At 44.8% G+C, this 21,429-nt stretch overlaps 1 protein-coding gene across 1 annotated transcript; it reads right to left on the reverse strand.

The window, feature by feature from the left end:
- Positions 1 to 1,423: 1,423 nt before the first annotated feature.
- Positions 1,424 to 9,119, reverse strand: LOC129813316 (mucin-2-like). The gene is made up of 5 exons (XM_055865662.1): positions 8,575 to 9,119; positions 8,159 to 8,285; positions 4,898 to 5,075; positions 2,550 to 3,160; positions 1,424 to 2,379 (listed from the first exon to the last, which is right to left on the reverse strand). The coding sequence occupies exons 2-5, from the start codon at positions 8,276 to 8,278 to the stop codon at positions 1,510 to 1,512; spliced, it is 1,779 nt and encodes a 592-aa protein (XP_055721637.1). The 5' UTR covers positions 8,279 to 8,285; positions 8,575 to 9,119; the 3' UTR covers positions 1,424 to 1,509.
- Positions 9,120 to 21,429: the final 12,310 nt, after the last annotated feature.

A 21,429-nucleotide genomic window follows, 5' to 3' on the forward strand; every position in this document is an offset into this window, starting at 1 on the left:
GAACATATATTATTTACAGTAAACATAGATGGGGCCTGAGATCCTAGTGAACATATATTTACAGTAAACATAGATGGGGCCTGAGATCCTAGTGAACATATATTATTTACAGTAAACATAGATGGGGCCTGAGATCCTAGTGAACATATATTTACAGTAAACATAGATGGGGCCTGAGATCCTAGTGAACATATATTTACAGTAAACATAGATGGGGCCTGAGATCCTAGTGAACATATATTTACAGTAAACATAGATGGGGCCTGAGATCCTAGTGAACATATTTTTACAGTAAACATAGATGGGGCCTGAGATCCTAGTGAACATATATTTACAGTAAACATAGATGGGGCCTGAGATCCTAGTGAACATATATTTACAGTAAACATAGATGGGGCCTGAGATCCTAGTGAACATATTTTTACAGTAAACATAGATGGGGCCTGAGATCCTAGTGAACATATATTTACAGTAAGCATAGATGCGGCCTGAGATCCTAGTGAACATATTTTTACAGTAAACATAGATGGGGCCTGAGATCCTAGTGAACATATATTTACAGTAAGCATAGATGTGGCCTGAGATCCTAGTGAACATATATTTACAGTAAACATAGATGGGGCCTGAGATCCTAGTGAACATATATTTACAGTAAGCATAGATGCGGCCTGAGATCCTAGTGAACCTATTTTTACAGTAAACATAGATGGGGCCTGAGATCCTAGTGAACATATATTTACAGTAAACATAGATGGGGCCTGAGATCCTAGTAAACATATATTTACAGTAAGCATAGATGCGGCCTGAGATCCTAGTGAACATATATTTACAGTAAGCATAGATGGGGCCTGAGATCCTAGTAAACATATATTTACAGTAAGCATAGATGCGGCCTGAGATCCTAGTGAACATATATTTACAGTAAACATAGATGGGGCCTGAGATCCTAGTGAACATATATTTACAGTAAGCATAGATGCGGCCTGAGATCCTAGTGAACAGAATGTTGGACTTGAGATCCTTGTGAACTTGTTCTTTAGGAGTGCACAATATACACTAGTATGTGTAGGTTTCCTGGACAGATGAATCATAGTCCTATAGTTAATTCGGAGACAGAATCATGGAAAGACAAACTTGAGAAACAAACTCCTTCTTTCCCAAAACCCTTAATTCTTCATCCTCCAGGCCACAAACAAGGCTGAGACCCTCAGGACAGCAGCCCCCAGGAAGTAGTAGCTCCCTCCTCTTCTGGCTCCCTCCCCCTCTTGTTTCTGCTTCAGCTCTGGGACAACGCTAGCCATCATGGCCTCGAGCATGACCTCTGCCTCCACAGCCTCCGGGAGAGGACAGTTATCAGTGGAGGAGCCGTTGACGATGGCGGCAGAAGGAGAAGTGGCTGGAGGTGGTAGATCAGGCTGTTCGGTTGAAGGGCTGGCGGCTTGGCCGTTAGCAATCATCATCAGACCCTGAGAGTCTTCAAACTTACTAACTACTTTCCCCAGACTGTCCTCAGTTTGGCTTGTGCTGGTTCGGACCAGACGACAGGTCAAGTTCTGTAGATCCAGAGAGAGGTGTGATCTGGGATTGTCTGTTGTGGTTCTGAACTGGTGGGAGTGTTTCAGACACACCTTCATCATTATTACCCAGCGTGCTCTGTGTTTGGCCTTCCTGATTCAGGATGTATGCGTCCTCAGACACGTGAAGTACATTGATCAGCACCTCCTGGTACGTGTCCTCCTCAGGCTCGTTACGGGACACGGATTCCTCTAGCTCCTCAGAGACTCCATGCTCCTGACATGGCAGAGGCGTTGCAGTAGTCAGAGGGCCTGGAACACTAGACAAGGGCTCTGGGACGGGGTCTGGGACCACAGCAGGACTGGTCACAGCAGCAAGACTGGTCACAGCAGCAGGACAGGTCACAGCAGCAGGACAGGTCACAGCAGCAGGACTGGTCACAGCAGCAGGACTGGTCACAGCAGCAGGACTGGTCACAGCAGCAGGACTGGTCACAGCAGCAGGACTGGTCACAGCAGCAGGACAGGTCACAGCAGCAGGACAGGTCACAGCAGCAGGACTGGTCACAGCAGCAGGACAGGTCACAGCAGCAGGACAGGTCACAGCAGCAGGACAGGTCACAGCAGCAGGACTGGTCACAGCAGCCGGCTCTGGGTCCGACACTGACCCGTTATCCATCTGCAGAAGCCATGAGCCTCCTGAGTATGGCTGGTTCTCACTGAGGAGAACGTCAGGCTTGCTGAGCTCCCGGTTATCCTCATCCATGGAGGTATGCACCGGGGGTGAGGCTGGGGCCGTGACCGGGGAGAAGTGATGGCTCTCGGGGCTCTGAGGCGGCTCAGTGTGCTGGTCATCTTCAGTCACCTGGAGGAGTGATAGCTTTTAGTTCCCGCTTCTCGTCAATGTTTTCAACTCTTCACTGATATTTCAAAATGTAGATTTGGTCAACAGATTTCATTTAATTAGTAAGATAAATTCCGTTTAACTCTATCTAGTCAGCAAACATACAAAATCTCACAAGAAATACTATTCACCTGAGTTGCAGTTGGATCAGAGTCCTCTACTGTCTTCTGGTGGTAGGTGGTCACTTTGGCTGTTGGTGGCGTGGTGTCCTGAACCGGGCGTCTCTCAGGGGCCTGGACCGAGGCAGGGGCAGCAGCGGTGGGGGTGTATTTAGTTTGGGACAGGGCTGGGTTTACGTCTGACACAGGCAAGGTGAGAGCGGTTTCAGACAGGACTATATGAGATGGGTTATCCTCCAGAGATCCAGTTTCTACAGGACCAGGCTGGGAGGAGGCAGCGTCATCAGAGTGAGAGAGTGGAGGTTGTGGTTCAGAGACCACTGTGGGTTCCACTTTCACTGAGACAGGCAAATGTGCTGCCTGGGTGGCTGTGACACGGCTTACTGCTGCTTCGAGAGCCTGTGGAGCTGGCGATGGGGAGGCGCCAGCGACGGGAGCCACAGCAACTGAACTTGTGGGGACTACTGGCTGGCCACCATCCTCCGGACAGGCAGTAATCTCAAGGCTGAGTGACTCTGAAGGTGGCGCTGGCCAAGCTGGGAGAACCATAGAAGATGTAGGGTCATCAGAGCTCTCTGAGATGGGCAGAGATGGGCTGGTAGGAGGAGCAGCAGGAGAAGGATCTGGGGAAAACAAAAGCAGATTAGACTTTAAAAAGGAAATTAGTTGATGTATATAAGAATAAGGCACATCAACATCCCCAAACATATTTACCCTCCATGTTCTGTCTAAGATTTATTGTAATGGTGAAACCTGGTGGAAAATGTCCTGAGATTAATAAAGTGGTCCAGTCATATACAGCATTTAATCAATCAAATGCATTTTTATTATTTATTTATTTTAACTAGGCAAGTCAGTTAAGAACAAATTCTTATTAACAATGAAGGCCTAGGAACAGTGGGTTAACTGCCTTGTTCAGGGGCAGAACGACAGGGGAGCTTATAAAGCCCTTTATACATCAGCAGCTTATAAAGCCCTTTATACATCACCCCTATAAAGCCCTTTATACATCACCCCTATAAAGCCCTTTATACATCACCCCTATAAAGCCCTTTAAACACCACCCTTATAAAGCCCTTTAAACACCACCCTTATAAAGCCCTTTATACACCACCCTTATAAAGCCCTTTATACATCAACAGCTGATAAAGCCCTTTATACATCACCCTTATAAAGCCCTTTATACATCACCCTTATAAAGCCCTTTAAAAACCACCCTTATAAAGCCCTTTAAACACCACCCTTATAAAGCCCTTTATACACCACCCTTATAAAGCCCTTTATACATCACCCTTATAAAGCCCTTTAAAAACCACCCTTATAAAGCCCTTTAAACACCACCCTTATGAAGCCCTTTATACACCACCAGTATAAAGCCCTATATACATCAGCAGCTTATAAAGCCCTTTATACATCACCCGTATAAAGCCCTTTATACATCAACAGCTGATAAAGCCCTTTATACATCACCCTTATAAAGCCCTTTATACATCACCCTTATAAAGCCCTTTATACATCAGTAGTTTATAAAGCCCTTTATACATCACCCTTATAAAGCCTTTTATACATCACCCTTATAAAGCCCTTTATACATCACTCTTATAAAGCCCTTTATACATCACCCTTATAAAGCCCTTTATACACCACCCTTATAAAGCCCTTTAAACACCACCCTTATAAAGCCCTTTATACATCAGCAGCTTATAAAGCCCTTTATACATCAGCAGCTTATAAAGCCCTTTATACATCACCCCTATAAAGCCCTTTATACATCACCCCTATAAAGCCCTTTATACATCACCCTTATAAAGCCCTTTATAAACCACCCTTATAAAGCCCTTTTTACATCAGCAGCTTATAAAGCCCTTTATACATCACCCTTATAAAGCCCTTTATACATCACCCTTATAAAGCCCTTTATACATCACCCTTATAAAGCCCTTTATACACCACCCTTATAAAGCCCTTTATACATCAACAGTTTTCACAAAGTGCTGTACAGATACCCAGTTTAAAACCCCAAAGAGTAAGAAATGCTGGTGCAGAAGCACAGTGGCCTGGAAAAACTTCCTAGAAAGGCAGGACCCTAGGAAGAAACATAGAGAGGAATCGGGCTCAGAGGGGTTGAACAGTACCAACAAAAAAAAGTAATTTTCCCCTCTCGTCATATCCACAATTTTGAACGGAGTCACAGACAAAGGTACTAGTGTCCAGTGATGTTCTATCACAGACAAAGTTCCTAGTGTCCAGTGATGTTTTATCACAGACAAAAGTCTGAGTGTCCAGTGATGTTTCACTGTAAAGTCTGTTTTTTTTAACCCACTTTAAATAAAGTTTGATTTAATTTGATGGTGACTTACTGGTCTGGTTGTGCTTGTTCCACTCTGCTCTCAGTTCATCAGCCAGGTCCTGATGCTCCACCACCTCCAGGGCTGACATCAACTCTTCTGGCCAGTTCATTCTCTTCTGCACATAGTCCAGCAGGATCTGCATTGCACCTAAGTTACCAGTACGGTTATTCATGGCCTGGATTTCCTCCTAAGAATATGATGAATGAGAATATTTGAAAAACTAGAACTACATACAAGTATGTGGACACCCCTTCAAATTAGTGGATTCGGCTATTTCAGCCACACACGTTGCTGACAGGTGTATAAAAGCGAGCACACAGCCATGCAATCTTCATAGACTGGCCCTACTGAAGAGCTCAGTGACTTTCAATGTGGCACCATCATAGGATGCCACCTTTCCAACAAGTCAGTTCGCCAGATATCTGCCCTGCTAGAGCTGCCCCGGTCAACTGTAAGTGCTGTTATTGTGAAGTGGAAACGTCTTGGAGCAACAACGACTCAGCCGCGAAGTGGTAGGCCACACAAGCTCACAGAACGGGACCGCAGAGTGCTGAAGGGCGTAAAAATCGTCTGTTCTTGGTTGTAACACTCACTACCGAGTTCCAAACTGCCTCTGGAAGCAACGTCAGCACAATAACTGTTCGTCGAGAGCTTCGTGAAATGGGTTTCCATGGCTGAGCAGCCGCACACAAGCCAAAGATCACCATCCGCAATGCCAAGCATCACCGCCATTGGACTATGGAGCAGTGGAAACGCGTTCTCTGGAGTGATAAAACACGCTTCACAATCTGACAGTCCGACAGACAAATCTGAGTTTGGAGGATGCCAGGAGAACGCTACCTGACCTAATGCATAGTGCCAACTGTAAAGTTTGGTGGAGGAAGAATAATGGTCTGGGGCTTCCTGTTTCAGCATGACAATGCCCTGTGCACAAAGCGAGATCCATACTAGAGGTCGACCGATTAATCGGCATGGCCGATTATTTAGGGACGATTTCAAGTTCTCAAAACAATCGGTAATCGGCATTTTTGGACACCGATTATGGCCGATTACATTGCACTCCACGAGGAGACTGCATGGCAGGCTGACCACCTGTTACGCGAGTGCAGCAAAGAGCCAAGGTAAGTTGCTAGCTAGCATTAAACTTATCTTATAAAAAAACTATCAATCTTCACATAATCACTAGTTAACTACACATGGTTGACGATATTACTGGTTTAACTTGTTTGTCCTGCGTTGCATATAATCAATGCGGTGGTTGTTAATTTATCATCGAATCACAGCCTACTTCGCCAAGCGGGGGATGATTTAACAAAAGCGCATTCGCGAAAAAAGCACATTCGTTGCACAACAGCCCCTGATTAGAGGGGAATCACCCACCTGGTGTCCCAGGTCTAAATCAGGCCCTGATTAGAGGGGAATCACCCACCTGGTGTCCCAGGTCTAAATCAGGCCCTGATTAGAGGGGAATCACCCACCTTGTGTCCCAGGTCTAAATCGGTCCCTGATTAGAGGGGAATCACCCACCTGGTGTCCCAGGTCTAAATCCGGCCCTGATTAGAGGGGAATCACTCACCTGGTGTCCCAGGTCTAAATCAGGCCCCGATTAGAGGGGAATCACCCACCTGGTGTCCCAGGTCTAAATCAGTCCCTGATTAGAGGGGAATCACCCACCTGGTGTCCCAGGTCTAAATCAGTCCCTGATTAGAGGGGAATCACCCACCTGGTGTCCCAGGTCTAAATCAGGCCCTGATTAGAGGGGAATCACCGACCTGGTGTCCCAGGTCTAAATCCGGCCCTGATTAGAGGGGAATCACCCACCTGGTGTCCCAGGTCTAAATCAGTCCCTGATTAGAGGGGAATCACCCACCTGGTGTCCCAGGTCTAAATCAGTTCCTGATTAGAGGTGAATCACCCACCTTGTGTCCCAGGTCTAAATCAGTCCCTGATTAGAGGGGAATCACCCACCTTGTGTCCCAGGTCTAAATCAGGCCCCGATTAGAGGGGAATCACCCACCTGGTGTCCCAGGTCTAAATCAGGCCCCGATTAGAGGGGAATCACCCACCTGGTGTCCCAGGTCTAAATCAGTCCCTGATTAGATTGGAATCACCCACCTTGTGTCCCAGGTCTAAATCGGTCCCTGATTAGAGGGGAATCACCCACCTTGTGTCCCAGGTCTAAATCAGTCCCTGATTAGAGGGGAATCACCCACCTTGTGTCCCAGGTCTAAATCAGTCCCTGATTAGAGGGGAATCACCCACCTGGTGTCCCAGGTCTAAATCAGGCCCTGATTAGAGGGGAATCACCCACCTTGTGTCCCAGGTCTAAATCAGTCCCTGATTAGAGGGGAATCACCCACCTGGTGTCCCAGGTCTAAATCAGTCCCTGATTAGAGGGGAATCACCCACCTGGTGTCCCAGGTCTAAATCAGTCCCTGATTAGAGGGGAATCACCCACCTGGTGTCCCAGGTCTAAATCAGGCCCTGATTAGAGGGGAATCACCCACCTGGTGTCCCAGGTCTAAATCCGGCCCTGATTAGAGGGGAATCACCCACCTGGTGTCCCATGTCTAAATCAGTCCCTGATTGGAGGAGGAACACTGACAAAATGCAGTGGAACTGGCTTCGAGGTCCAGAGTCCAGTTAGAGGGTCCTAAAACGTATCGTATGCTTCCCAGTCGAAGCAGTTTGCTCATTTACATTTAAGTCATTTAGCAGACGCTCTTATCCAGAGCGACTTACAAATTGGAAAGTTCATACATATTCATCCTGGTCCCCCCGTGGGGAATGAACCCACAACCCTGGCGTTGCAAGCGCCATGCTCTACCAACTGAGCCACACGGGACCACAACAAAATACACTGAACAAAAATATAAACGCGCCATGTAAAGTGTTGGTCCCATGTTTCATGAGTTGAAATAAAAGATCCCAGAAATGTTCCATTCAACAAAAAGCTTATTTCTCTCAAATGTTGTGCACGGATTTGTCATCCAAAACAACTGGCCTTAATCATGACATCCATAACAAGGATAATATCTTACATTGAAGAAACGGTAAATGCTAAGCGGGATTATTGGGACGTCAAACTATAACATCACCCCATTGAAGTTAAAATCTTAAAATGGTTAAAGTAAGGGTTAAGGTCAGAGTAAGGGTTAAGGTTAGGGTTTAGGATAGGGTCGTACCAAGGATCTCACTTAGCATCTACCACGAAGAAACATAATCAGACCTGAATAAGCCAATGACCAACATCCAACACAGCTTACCCACCCTGTCAGACTGTGTAAGGCAGGGGAGGTTGGCCATGAGCTCTATGGCTTTCACTCTTCTCATAAACTCCCACATTCTGCAGCGCAGGTGCAAAGACAGTTTATCACGTGCGAAAGACATCTCTGTGCTGTTGAGGGAGCAGAGAAGAAATCCTCAACAAAATGTACATATTTATTTATATTAGATTTGACAATAAAAATAAAAAACGCAATTCAACAACACATGTGGATACAATACATTTAAATGCATATTGAGGATAACACTTTAGAGCGATTTATTTCCCATTGTGGTTCTCTCGGTCCAAAAGGGTACGTGACTATGACCCAGCAGTGTGTGACGCAGCTTTACATTAGCTGTCAATGTACCCGCTAAAAACTATGTAGGAGGTGGGCTGCATTGTGAAGCTGTATCCTTACCTGGTCTCTCAGATGATACGTCCTACTTCCGTATGGATCTCAGACTGATCCATTTGGTTAAAAAAAACAACAACATGAAATGAAAGAGGGGGAAAACAATATAGTATGTCAGATTATGCAAGAATGAAATTTAATTATCAGTAGTGGCAGAAGAACTGCTGAAAATGGAAACAGAACCCAGGATAATCACTGCTGCTCTGTCTGGGATACTCCCACTTCTATTGTTCAGGGAAATGAAAGGGAAAGTAAAAGATTAGTTAATAATGATGCAATGGCCCAAATTAGCTTTCAATGAGTTGAGAGTTTAAGGGGATTTCCTGCTTTTTGAACGGGGCAATATTATAGAGTATTATACAATACTATAGAGTATTATACAATACTATAAAGTATTATACAATGTTATAGAGTATTATACAAGATTATAGAGTATTATACAATATTATAGATTATTATGCAATACTATAGAGTATTATACAATATTATAGATCATTATGCAATATTATAGATTATTATGCAATATTATACAATATTATACAATACCATAGAGTATTATACAATATTATAGAGTATTATACAATATTATAGATTATTATGCAATATTATAGAGTATTATACAATACTATAGATTATTATACAATATTATAGATTATTATGCAATATTATAGATTATTATGCAATATTATAGAGTATTATACAGTATTATACAATATTATAGAGTATTACACAATATTGTACAATATTATACAGTATTATAGAGAATGTTTAATTTATTTTTTATTTAACCTTTATTTAACCCGTTGAGAACAAGTTCTCATCTACAACTGCGACCTGGCCAAGATAAAGCAAAGCAGTGCGACACAAACAACAACACAGAGTTACACATATCATGTCAACTCAGTGAAAGGTAGCCTGAGTGCCAGTCTGGTTGTTGCCATCATGTCAACTCAGTGAAAGGTAGCCTGAGTGCCAGTCTGGTTGTTGCCATCATGTCAACTCAGTGAAAGGTAGCCTGAGTGCCAGTCTGGTTGTTGCCATCATGTCAACTCAGTGAAAGATAGCCTGAGTGCCAGTCTGGTTGTTGCCATCATGTCAACTCAGTGAAAGGTAGCCTGAGTGCCAGTCTGGTTGTTGCCATCATGTCAACTCAGTGAAAGGTAGCTTGAGTGCCAGTCTGGTTGTTGCCATCATGTCAACTCAGTGAAAGGTAGCTTGAGTGCCAGTCTGGTTGTTGCCATCATGTCAACTCAGTGAAAGGTAGCCTGAGTGCCAGTCTGGTTGTTGCTATCGTGTCAACTTCTTGTCCTAGTTTGGGCTTGACAATGACAGCAAATAAGTTGGGAGCAGTAATTTAGGCCATAACCCCTAATTACCAAAAACATTACACCTTATAAGGCTCCGACTGACCTTTCTCACAGAGAATTATTAAGCTCAAAGTAGACCAGCGTCCCTGCCATGTGTGCCTGATCTGGACCAGCAGTGCACTATAAAGGGAATTCCCTGGTCTAAAGCAGTGCACTATAAAGGGAATGCCCTGGTCAAAAGCAGAGCACTATAAAGGGAATGCCCTGGTCGAAAGCAGTGCACTATAAAGGGAATGCCCTGGTCGAAAGCAGTGCACTATAAAGGGAATGCCCTGGTCGAAAGCAGTGCACTATAAAGGGAATGCCCTGGTCTAAAGCAGTGCACTATAAAGGGAATGCCCTGGTCTAAAGCAGAGCACTATAAAGGGAATGCCCTGGTCTAAAGCAGTGCACTATAAAGGAAATGCCCTGGTCTAAAGCAGAGCACTATAAAGGGAATGCCCTGGTCTAAAGCAGTGCACTATAAAGGGAATGCCCTGGTCTAAAGCAGAGCACTATAAAGGGAATGCCCTGGTCTAAAGCAGTGCACTATAAAGGGAATGCCCTGGTCTAAAGCAGTGCACTATAAAGGGAATGCCCTGGTCTAAAGCAGAGCACTATAAAGGGAATGCCCTGGTCTAAAGCAGTGCACTATAAAGGGAATGCCCTGGTCTAAAGCAGAGCACTATAAAGGGAATGCCCTGGTCTAAAGCAGTGCACTATAAAGGGAATGCCCTGGTCTAAAGCAGTGCACTATAAAGGGAATGCCCTGGTCTAAAGCAGTGCACTATAAAGGGAATGCCCTGGTCTAAAGCAGAGCACTATAAAGTGAATGCCCTGGTCTAAAGCAGAGCACTATAAAGGGAATGCCCTGGTCTAAAGCAGAGCACTATAAAGGGAATGCCCTGGTCTAAAGCAGAGCACTATAAAGGGAATGCCCTGGTCTAAAGCAGAGCACTATAAAGGGAATGCCCTGGTCTAAAGCAGAGCACTATAAAGGGAATTCCCTGGTCTAAAGCAGAGCACTATAAAGGGAATGCCCTGGTCTAAAGCAGTGCACTATCAAGGGAATGCCCTGGTCTAAAGCAGTGCACTATAAAGGGAATGCCCTGGTCTAAAGCAGTGCACTATAAAGGGAATGCTCTGGTCTAAAGCAGAGCACTATAAAGGGAATGCCCTGGTCTAAAGCAGTGCACTATAAAGGGACTGCCCTGGTCTAAAGCAGTGCACTATAAAGAGAATGCCCTGGTCTAAAGCAGTGCACTATAAAGGGAATGCCCTGGTCTAAAGCAGTGCACTATAAAGGGAATGCCCTGGTCTAAAGCAGTGCACTATAAATGGAATGCCCTGGTCTAAAGCAGTGCACTATAAAGGGAATGCCCTGGTCTAAAGCAGTGCACTATAAAGGGAATGCCCTGGTCTAAAGCAGTGCACTATAAAGGGAATGCCCTGGTCTAAAGCAGTGCACTATAAAGGGAATGCTCTGGTCTAAAGCAGAGCACTATAAAGGGAATGCCCTGGTCTAAAGCAGAGCACTATAAAGGGAATGCCCTGGTCTAAAGCAGTGCACTATAAAGGGAATGCCCTGGTCTAAAGCAGTGCACTATAAAGGGAATGCCCTGGTCTAAAGCAGTGCACTATAAAGGGAATGCCCTGGTCTAAAGCACAACACTATAACGGGAATGCCCTGGTCTAAAGCAGAGCACTATAATGGGAATGCCCTGGTCTAAAGCAGAGCACTATAAAGGGAATGCCCTGGTCAAAAGCAGAGCACTATAAAGGGAATGCCCTGGTCTAAAGCAGAGCACTATAAAGGGAATGCCCTGGTCTAAAGCAGAGCACTATAAAGGGAATGCCCTGGTCAAAAGCAGAGCACTATAAAGGGAATGCCCTGATCTAAAGCAGAGCACTATAAAGGGAATGCCCTGGTCTAAAGCAGTGCACTATAAAGGGAATGCCCTGGTCTAAAGCAGAGCACTATAAAGGGAATGCCCTGGTCTAAAGCAGAGCACTATAAAGGGAATGCCCTGGTCTAAAGCAGAGCACTATAAAGGGAATGCCCTGGTCTAAAGCAGAGCACTATAAAGGGAATGCCCTGGTCTAAAGCAGAGCACTATAAAGGGAATTCCCTGGTCTAAAGCAGTGCACTATAAAGGGAATGCCCTGGTCTAAAACAGAGCACTATAAAGGGAATGCCCTGGTCTAAAGCAGAGCACTATAAAGGGAATGCCCTGGTCTAAAGCAGAGCACTATAAAGGGAATGCCCTGGTCTAAATTAGAGCACTATAAAGGGAATGCCCTGGTCTAAAGCAGAGCACTATAAAGGGAATGCCCTGGTCTAAAGCAGAGCACTATAAACAATATTTATGAATGCCGACTTATGAATGCTGACAAGGTGCAGGTACCTCAACCGTTTTCAGCTCTCAGCCGTTCCTTTGAGTTTAGTTTATTCATGTCTACATGTCTACGTAGGCCTACATAGGCTTATAGACTACTACAGCTATCCTCATGTATTAGTTGACAGCTGCTATCTGTCTATCTTGTTGTTTGAACTGCAGATCGACCCTTTAAAGTTGACAGTCAAATCTATCTACCAGGTTGATTTAATCCCCAGAGTGTCTGAGCGAGGAGACGCACAAGTCATAGGAGTCCTGAGCATCAGAAGGGATATGAGGTCTGAGCAGCAGAAGGAATATGAGGTCTGAGCAGCAGAAGGGATAGGAGTCCTGAGCAGCAGAAATTATATGAGTCCTGAGCAGTAGAAGGGATAGGAGTCCTGACCAGCAGAAGGGATAGGAGTCCTGAGCATCAGAAGGGATAGGAGTCCTGACCAGCAGAAGGGATAGGAGTCCTGAGCAGCAGAAGGGATATGAGTCCTGAGCAGTAGAAGGGATATGAGGTCTGAGCAGCAGAAGGGATAGGAGTCCTGACCAGCAGAAGGGATAGGAGTCCTGACCAGCAGAAGTGATAGGAGTCCTGACCAGCAGAAGGGATATGAGTCCTGACCAGCAGAAGGGATATGAGTCCTGAGCAGTAGAAGGGATAGGAGTCCTGACCAGCAGAAGGAATATGAGTCCTGAGCAGCAGAAGGAATAGGAGTCCTGACCAGCAGAAGGGATATGAGTCCTGAGCAGTAGAAGGGATAGGAGTCCTGACCAGCAGAAGGGATAGGAGTCCTGAGCAGCAGAAGGGATTTGAGTCCTGACCAGCAGAAGGGATAGGAGTCCTGAGCATCAGAAGGGATATGAGTCCTGAGCATCAGAAGGAATAGGAGTCCTGAGCAGTAGAAGGGATATGAGTCCTGAGCAGCAGAAGGGATATGAGTCCTGAGCAGCAGAAGGGATATGAGTCCTGAGCATCAGAAGGAATAGGAGTCCTGAGCAGTAGAAGGGATATGAGTCCTGAGCAGCAGAAGGGATATGAGTCCTGAGCAGCAGAAGGGATATGAGTCCTGAGCAGCAGAAGGGATATGAGTCCTGAGCAGCAGAAGCGATAGGAGCAAAGTAGTCACCCTTTGAACTAGTATGACAGCTCCAGAGCTCATACGTCAATCTCTGCTTAAGCTGTCATACACACACACACACACACACACACACACACACACACACACACACACACACACACACACACACACACACACACTAGTTCCCTCTGTGGCCATTGTTGGGTGGTCAAAACCTTTGCAACGTTTGTAGGAATAGAAGTTTCCAGAGTTAAGAAGCAGTGAAGCAGGAAAGTGTCTGTCAGGTGAATGTTCTCTATTCTACAACACGAGGTCATCAGAACCCTGGATCACCTAGTTACCTGTTCAGGTGTGTAAGAGATATTACTGTTTAGAAGAGCCACAATACATTATTGATAAGGCCTACAATATTGTCTGAGTAAGTAGTCATTATGCCAAGAGCAAAGAGTAGACTACTATCTTATTGCGGTGGCAGGGTAGCCTAGTGCTTAGAGCGTTGGACTAGGAACCTAAAGGTTGCAAGTTCAAATCCCCGACCTGACAACGTAAGAATCTGTCTTTCTTCCCCTGAACAAGGCAGTTGACCTACTGTTCCTAGGCCGTCATTGTAAATAAGAACATCTTCTTAACTGACTTGTATAGTTATAAAAAGGTAATAAAAATGAAGGGTAACAGTCAGAGAGAGATAATTCATTGCAGCCAAAATGGTGTGTTACATTTTCAATATATCCCTGAGTAAATAATAAACATAGATTTGAAGGATAATAATCAGTTCGTTGAAAAAACCAAAGACGGTCCGACCGTTTAACGTGGACTGTTATTCTATTGGATGTTGTTATTTAGGTTTTTGTCAGTAGCATTTTGTTAACTGTGGAGCTGAAGAAAAATGAATAAGTAACTGCATTTTATAACTGACGTGAAGACCGAAGTGCCTGAACATATGCACTTCAGAAGAGAAGATATTAAAAATAAAAAAACGTATAGGCTAAACAAAGCCTAATTTCAGATCGGGTAGATTTCCCGGCTCCAATGTATAATTTAGTGGTAATAATGTATTTAGCAGTATTGTAATGAAACAGCAAGAAGCAGGTCTTAAACTCTCAACTTTCTACTCCGAAGTCCAGCGCGCAATCGACTGTGCCCCAAAAGCATCGAGTCGATATCCGCACGTATAAACCCAGCGTCGTTACAGTATGTATCACCAGTGACTGACTACTATGACGTATAAACCCAGGGTTGTTACAGTATGTATCCCAGTGACTGACTACTATGACGTATAAACCCAGGGTCGTTACAGTATGTATCCCAGTGACTGACTACTATGACGTATAAACCCAGGGTCGTTACAGTATGTATCACCAGTGACTGACTACTATGACGTATAAACCCAGGGTCGTTACAGTATGTATCACCAGTGACTGACTACTATGACGTATAAACCCAGGGTCGTTACAGTATGTATCACCAGTGACTGACTACTATGACGTATAAACCCAGGGTCGTTACAGTATGTATCACCAGTGACTGACTACTATGACGTATAAACCCAGGGTCGTTACAGTATGTATCACCAGTGACTGACTACTATGACGTATAAACCCAGGGTCGTTACAGTATGTATCACCAGTGACTGACTACTATGACGTATAAACCCAGCGTCGTTACAGTATGTATCACCAGTGACTGACTACTATGACGTATAAACCCAGGGTTGTTACAGTATGTATCACCAGTGACTGACTACTATGGCGTATAAACCCAGGGTCGTTACAGTATGTATCACCAGTGACTGACTACTATGACGTATAAACCCAGGGTCGTTACAGTATGTAAAAACAGTGACTGACTACTATGACGTATAAACCCAGGGTCGTTACAGTATGTATCAACAGTGACTGACTACTATGACGTATAAACCCAGGGTCGTTACAGTATGTATCACCAGTGACTGACTACTGTGGCATTCCTTTTCTCTGCTAATTCTTTCCGCATTCAGCTTTCTGACCAAATCCAGGAAATACTGTGTCGACAATTGCGCTCTATTCAACGATGGAGAAATTTAATCACAATGCTGGATGGATATAGTAACTGTCAGAAATATACCTTTTCGGTGGCAGAAGTTCTGCATCAGCGAATACTTCTTCTTCTTCGGTGGGGTTTATCGGTGGTTGGCATCCCAACCGTTATGGTGCATGACCGCCACCTACCGTACTGGAGTGTGGGCCAGCGACATGGAGAAACTATATTTTACCCGCCAGCCCCTTCGCTCACCTCTTAAGGATCGGACCCTTTTTCCCCCCCCAATTTTCGTCTAAAATGACATACCCAAATCTAACTGCCTGTAGCTCAGAACGCGAAGCAAGGATATCCATATTCTTGATATCATTTGAAAGGAAACACTTTGACGTTTGTGGAAATGTGAAAGTAATATGGGAGAATATAACACTTTTATTTGTATGTGTGCATGTGTGGTTAGAGTCCAGTGAGTGCACATGGAGCCTGTGCAAGAGAATCTGTGCAACAAAAAAAAATAATAGATAATAATAATAAAATAAGGGGGTCAATGTAAATAGTCCAGGTGGCCATTTGATTAACTGTTAATCAGTCTAATGGTTTGGGGGTAGAAGCTGTTCAGTAGTCTAATGGCTTGGGGGTAGAAGCTGTTCAGCAGTCTGATGGCTTGGAGGTAGAAGCTGTTCAGCAGTCTGATGGTTTGGGGGTAGAAGCTGTTCAGCAGTCTGATGGTTTGGGGGTAGAAGCTGTTCAGCAGTCTAATGGCTTGGGGGTAGAAGCTGTTCAGCAGTCTGATGGTTTGGGGGTAGAAGCTGTTCAGCAGTCTAATGGCTTGGGGGTAGAAGCTGTTCAGCAGTCTAATGGTTTGGGGGTAGAAGCTGTTCAGCAGTCTGATGGGGGTAGAAGCTGTTCAGTAGTCTGATGGTTTGGGGGTAGAAGCTGTTCAGCAGTCTGATGGTTTGGGGGTAGAAGCTGTTCAGCAGTCTAATGGCTTGGGGGTAGAAGCTGTTCAGCAGTCTGATGGTTTGGGGGTAGAAGCTGTTCAGCAGTCTAATGGCTTGGGGGTAGAAGCTGTTCAGCAGTCTGATGGTTTGGGGGTAGAAGCTGTTCAGCAGTCTGATGGCTTGGGGGTAGAAGCTGTTCAGCAGTCTGATGGGGGTAGAAGCTGTTCAGCAGTCTGATGGCTTGGGGGTAGAAGCTGTTCAGCAGTCTAATGGGGGTAGAAGCTGTTCAGCAGTCTAATGGGGGTAGAAGCTGTTCAGCAGTCTGATGGCTTGGGGGTAGAAGCTGTTCAGCAGTCTAATGGGGGTAGAAGCTGTTCAGGAGTCTAATGGGGGTAGAAGCTGTTCAGGAGTCTAATGGGGGTAGAAGCTGTTCAGCAGTCTGATGGCTTGGGGGTAGAAGCTGTTCAGCAGTCTTATGGCATGGGGGTAGAGGCTGTTCAGCAGTCTAATGGCTTGGGAGTAGAAGCTGTTCACCAGTCTAATGGCTTGGGGGTTGAAGCTGTTAAGGATCATTTTGTTCCCAGACTGCTTGCCGTACCGCCTGGTTTAGAGGTCCGGATGGCAGGGAGCTCGTTCCCAGTGATGTACGGGGCCGAACGCACTCTCCTCTCTAGCGCCTTAAGGTCGGATGCCGAGCAGTTGTCATACCTAGCAAAGATGCAAACGGTCAGGATGCTCTCGATGGTGCAGCTGTATAACTTTTTGAGCATCTGAGGACCCATGACAAATCTTTTCAGCCTTCTGAGGAGGAATAGGCATTATCGTGCCCTCCTCACGACTGTGTTGGACCATGATAGTTTGTTGGTGATGTGGACAACGGAACTTGAAGCTCTTGACCTTCTCAAGAGTACATCCCCGTCGATGTGAATGGGGGCGTATTCGGCCCTCCTTTTCCTGTAGTCCACGATCAGCTCCTTTGTCTTGCTCATATGTTGTCCTGACACCACACTGATCCAGGTCTCTGACCTCCTCGTCGTCGGTGATCAGACCTACCATCATCGTGTCGTCAGCAAACTTAATGATTGGGTTGGAGATGTGTGTAGCCCCCCAGTCGTGGGTACACAGGGAGTACAGGAGGGAGCTGAGCACGCACCCCTGTGGGACCCCTATGTTGAGGGTCAGCGTAGCGGATTTTGTAGTAGCCTACCCTCACCACCTGGGGTCGCCCCGTCATGAAGTCCAGGATCCAGTTGCAGGGCAATGGCAATTGTATTGTCCTTGGGTCTAGGGCAGGGGTCGGGAACCTATGGCTCTGCGGTGTGTCTAATTTGCAATGACAAAATTACATCGATGAAACGGTCGAATGTAAAGCGGCACTTCAACAAATTCAGAGGGTTATTATACTGACATTTAGTTGAATTCACTTTTAAAATATATTATATGGCTCTCGCTGAATTAAATTTCCAAATTTTTTGCTTTCATGGCTCTCTTAGTCAAAAAGGTTCCCGACCCCTGGTCTAGGGTGTCAGGTAAGGTGGAGGTGATATGATCCTTAACATGCCTCTCAAAGCACTTCATAATGACAGAAGTGAGTGCTACTGGGCGGTAGTCATTTAGTTCAGTTTCCTTCGCTTTCATGGCTACAGAAACAGTGGTGGACATCTTGGAGCAAGTGGGGACAACAGACTGGGATAGTGAGAGATTAAATATGTATAACACACCAGCTAAATACTGCAAAGTTAGCTAGGACCTGGAAACTGTACGACCGTGTCTGTCAGCGCTTGTAGTCGGTCACTTCTGCTGCCTGTCAGTGTCAACCATCAAACCACATTAGCTAAGTAGATAGCTGGTGCTAGCTATGTAGAGACTACTTTTGGTTATACAACCTTCTTTGCATGGCTCAAATCAAATCAAAGTTTATTAGTCACGTGCGCCAAATACAACAGGTGTAGACCTCACAGTGAAATGCCAAATACAACAGGTGTAGTAGACCTTACAGTGAAATGCCAAATACAACAGGTGTAGTAGACCTCACAGTGAAATGCTGAATACAACAGGTGTAGTAGACCTTACAGTGAAATGCTGAATACAACAGGTGTAGTAGACCTTACAGTGAAATGCTGAATACAACAGGTGTAGTAGACCTTACAGTGAAACGCTGAATACAACAGGTGTAGACCTCACAGTGAAATGCTGAATACAACAGGTGTAGTAGACCTCACAGTGAAATGCTGAATACAACAGGTGTAGTAGACCTCACAGTGAAATGCTGAATACAACAGGTGTAGTAGACCTCACAGTGAAATGCTGAATACAACAGGTGTAGTAGACCTTACAGTGAAACGCTGAATACAACAGGTGTAGACCTCACAGTGAAATGCCAAATACAACAGGTGTAGTAGACCTTAGAGTGAAATGCCAAATACAACAGGTGTAGTAGACCTTACAGTGAAATGCCAAATACAACAGGTGTAGGTAGACCTCACAGTGAAATGCCAAATACAACAGGTGTAGACCTCACAGTGAAATGCCAAATACAACAGGTGTAGTAGACCTTACAGTGAAATGCCAAATACAACAGGTGTAGTAGACCTTACAGTGTAATGCTGAATACAACAGGTGTAGTAGACCTTACAGTGAAATGCCAAATACAACAGGTGTAGTAGACCTTACAGTGAAATGCTGAATACAACAGGTGTAGTAGACCTCACAGTGAAATGCCAAATACAACAGGTGTAGTAGACCTTACAGTGAAATGCTGAATACAACAGGTGTAGTAGACCTTAAAGTGAAATGCTGAATACAACAGGTGTAGTAGACCTTACAGTGAAATGCTGAATACAACAGGTGTAGTAGACCTTACAGTGAAATGCTGAATACAACAGGTGTAGTAGACCTTACAGTGAAATGCTGAATACAACAGGTGTAGTAGACCTTAAAGTGAAATGCTGAATACAACAGGTGTAGTAGACCTTGCAGTGAAATGCTGAATACAACAGGTGTAGTAGACCTTAAAGTGAAATGCCGAATACAACAGGTGTAGTAGACCTTACAGTGAAATGCTGAATACAACAGGTGTAGTAGACCTTACAGTGAAATGCTGAATACAACAGGTGTAGACCTTACAGTGAAATGCTGAATACAACAGGTGTAGTAGACCTTAAAGTGAAATGCTGAATACAACAGGTGTAGTAGACCTTACAGTGAAATGCTGAATACAACAGGTGTAGTAGACCTTAAAGTGAAATGCTGAATACAACAGGTGTCGACCTCACAGTGAAATGCTTACTTACAGGCTCTAATCAATAGTGCAAAAAAGGTATTAGGTGAACAATAGGTAAAAGTAAAAAAAGAAAAAAAAAGAAAAAAAGTAAGTAAAGAAATAAAAACAACAGTAAAAAGACAGGCTGTATACAGTAGAGAGGCTATATACAGTAGAGAGGCTATATACAGTAGAGAGGCTATATACAGTAGAGAGGCTACATACAGTAGAGAGGCTATAAAAGTAGAGAGGCTATATACAGTAGAGAGGCTATATACAGTAGAGAGGCTATATACAGTAGAGAGGCTACATACAGAGAGGCTATATACAGTAGTGAGGCTATATACAGTAGTGAGGCTACATACAGTAGAGATGCTATATACAGTAGAGAGGCTATATACAGTAGAGAGGCTACATACAGTAGAGAGGCTACATACAGTAGAGAGGCTACATACAGTAGAGAGGCTATAAAAGTAGAGAGGCTATATACAGTAGAGAGGCTATATACAGTAGAGAGGCTATATACAGTAGAGAGGCTACATACAGAGAGGCTATATACAGTAGTGAGGCTATATACAGTAGTGAGGCTACATACAGTAGAGATGCTATATACAGTAGAGAGGCTATATACAGTAGAGAGGCTACATACAGTAGAGAGGCTACATACAGTAGAGAGGCTACATACAGTAGAGAGGCTATAAAAGTAGAGAGGCTATATACAGTAGAGAGGCTATATAAAGTAGAGAGGCTATATACAGTAGAGAGGCTATATACAGTAGAGAGGCTATAGACAGTAGAGAGGCTATAGACAGTAGAGAGGCTATATACAGTAGAGAGGCTATATACAGTAGAGAGGCTATATACAGTAGAGAGGCTACATACAGTAGAGAGGCTACATACAGTAGAGAGGCTACATACAGTAGAGAGGCTATAAAAGTAGAGAGGCTATATACAGTAGAGAGGCTATATAAAGTAGAGAGGCTATATACAGTAGAGAGGCTATAGACAGTAGAGAGGCTATATACAGTAGAGAGGCTATATACAGTAGAGAGGCTATATACAGTAGAGAGGCTACATACAGACACCGGTTAGTCAGGCTGGTTGAGGTAGTATGTACATGTAGATATGGTTAAAGTGACTATGCATATATGATGAACAGAGAGTAGCAGTAGCGTAAAAGAGGGGTTGGCGGGTGGTGGGACACAATGCAGATAGCCCGGTTAGCCAATGTGCGGGAGCACTGGTTGGTCGGCTCAATTGAGGTGTATACATGAGTGTATAGTTATAGTGACTATACATATATGATAAACAGAGAGTAGCAGCAGCGTAAAAAGAGGGGTTGCGGGGGCTGGGGGGCTTTGGGGGGGGGGGGGGGGGGGGGCTCACAATGCAAATAGTCCGGGTAGAAATTTGAATTCCTGTTCAGGAGTCTTATGGCTTGGGGGTAAAAACTGTTGAGAAGCCTTTTTGTGCTGGATTCGGCACTCCGGTGTCGCTTGCCATGCGGTAGTAGAGAGAACAGTCTATGACTGGGGTGGCTGGGGTCTTTGACAATTTTTAGGGCCTTTTTCTGACACCGCCTGGTGTAGAGGTGCTGGATAGCAGGCAGCTTAGCCCCGGTGATGTACTGGGCCGTACGCACTACCCTCTGTAGTGCCTTGCAGTCAGAGGCCGAGCAATTGCCGTACCAGGCAGTGATGCAACCAGTCAGGATGCTCACGATGTTGCAGCTGTAGAACCTTTTGAGGATCTCAGGACCCATGCCAAATCTTTTTAGTTTCCTGAGGGGTAATAGGCTTTGTCGTGCCCTCTTCACGACTGTCTTGGTGTGTT

The sequence above is a fragment of the Salvelinus fontinalis genome, chromosome 16 (assembly GCF_029448725.1).
Source record: "Salvelinus fontinalis isolate EN_2023a chromosome 16, ASM2944872v1, whole genome shotgun sequence".
In the NCBI taxonomy this organism is placed as follows: domain Eukaryota; kingdom Metazoa; phylum Chordata; class Actinopteri; order Salmoniformes; family Salmonidae; genus Salvelinus; species Salvelinus fontinalis.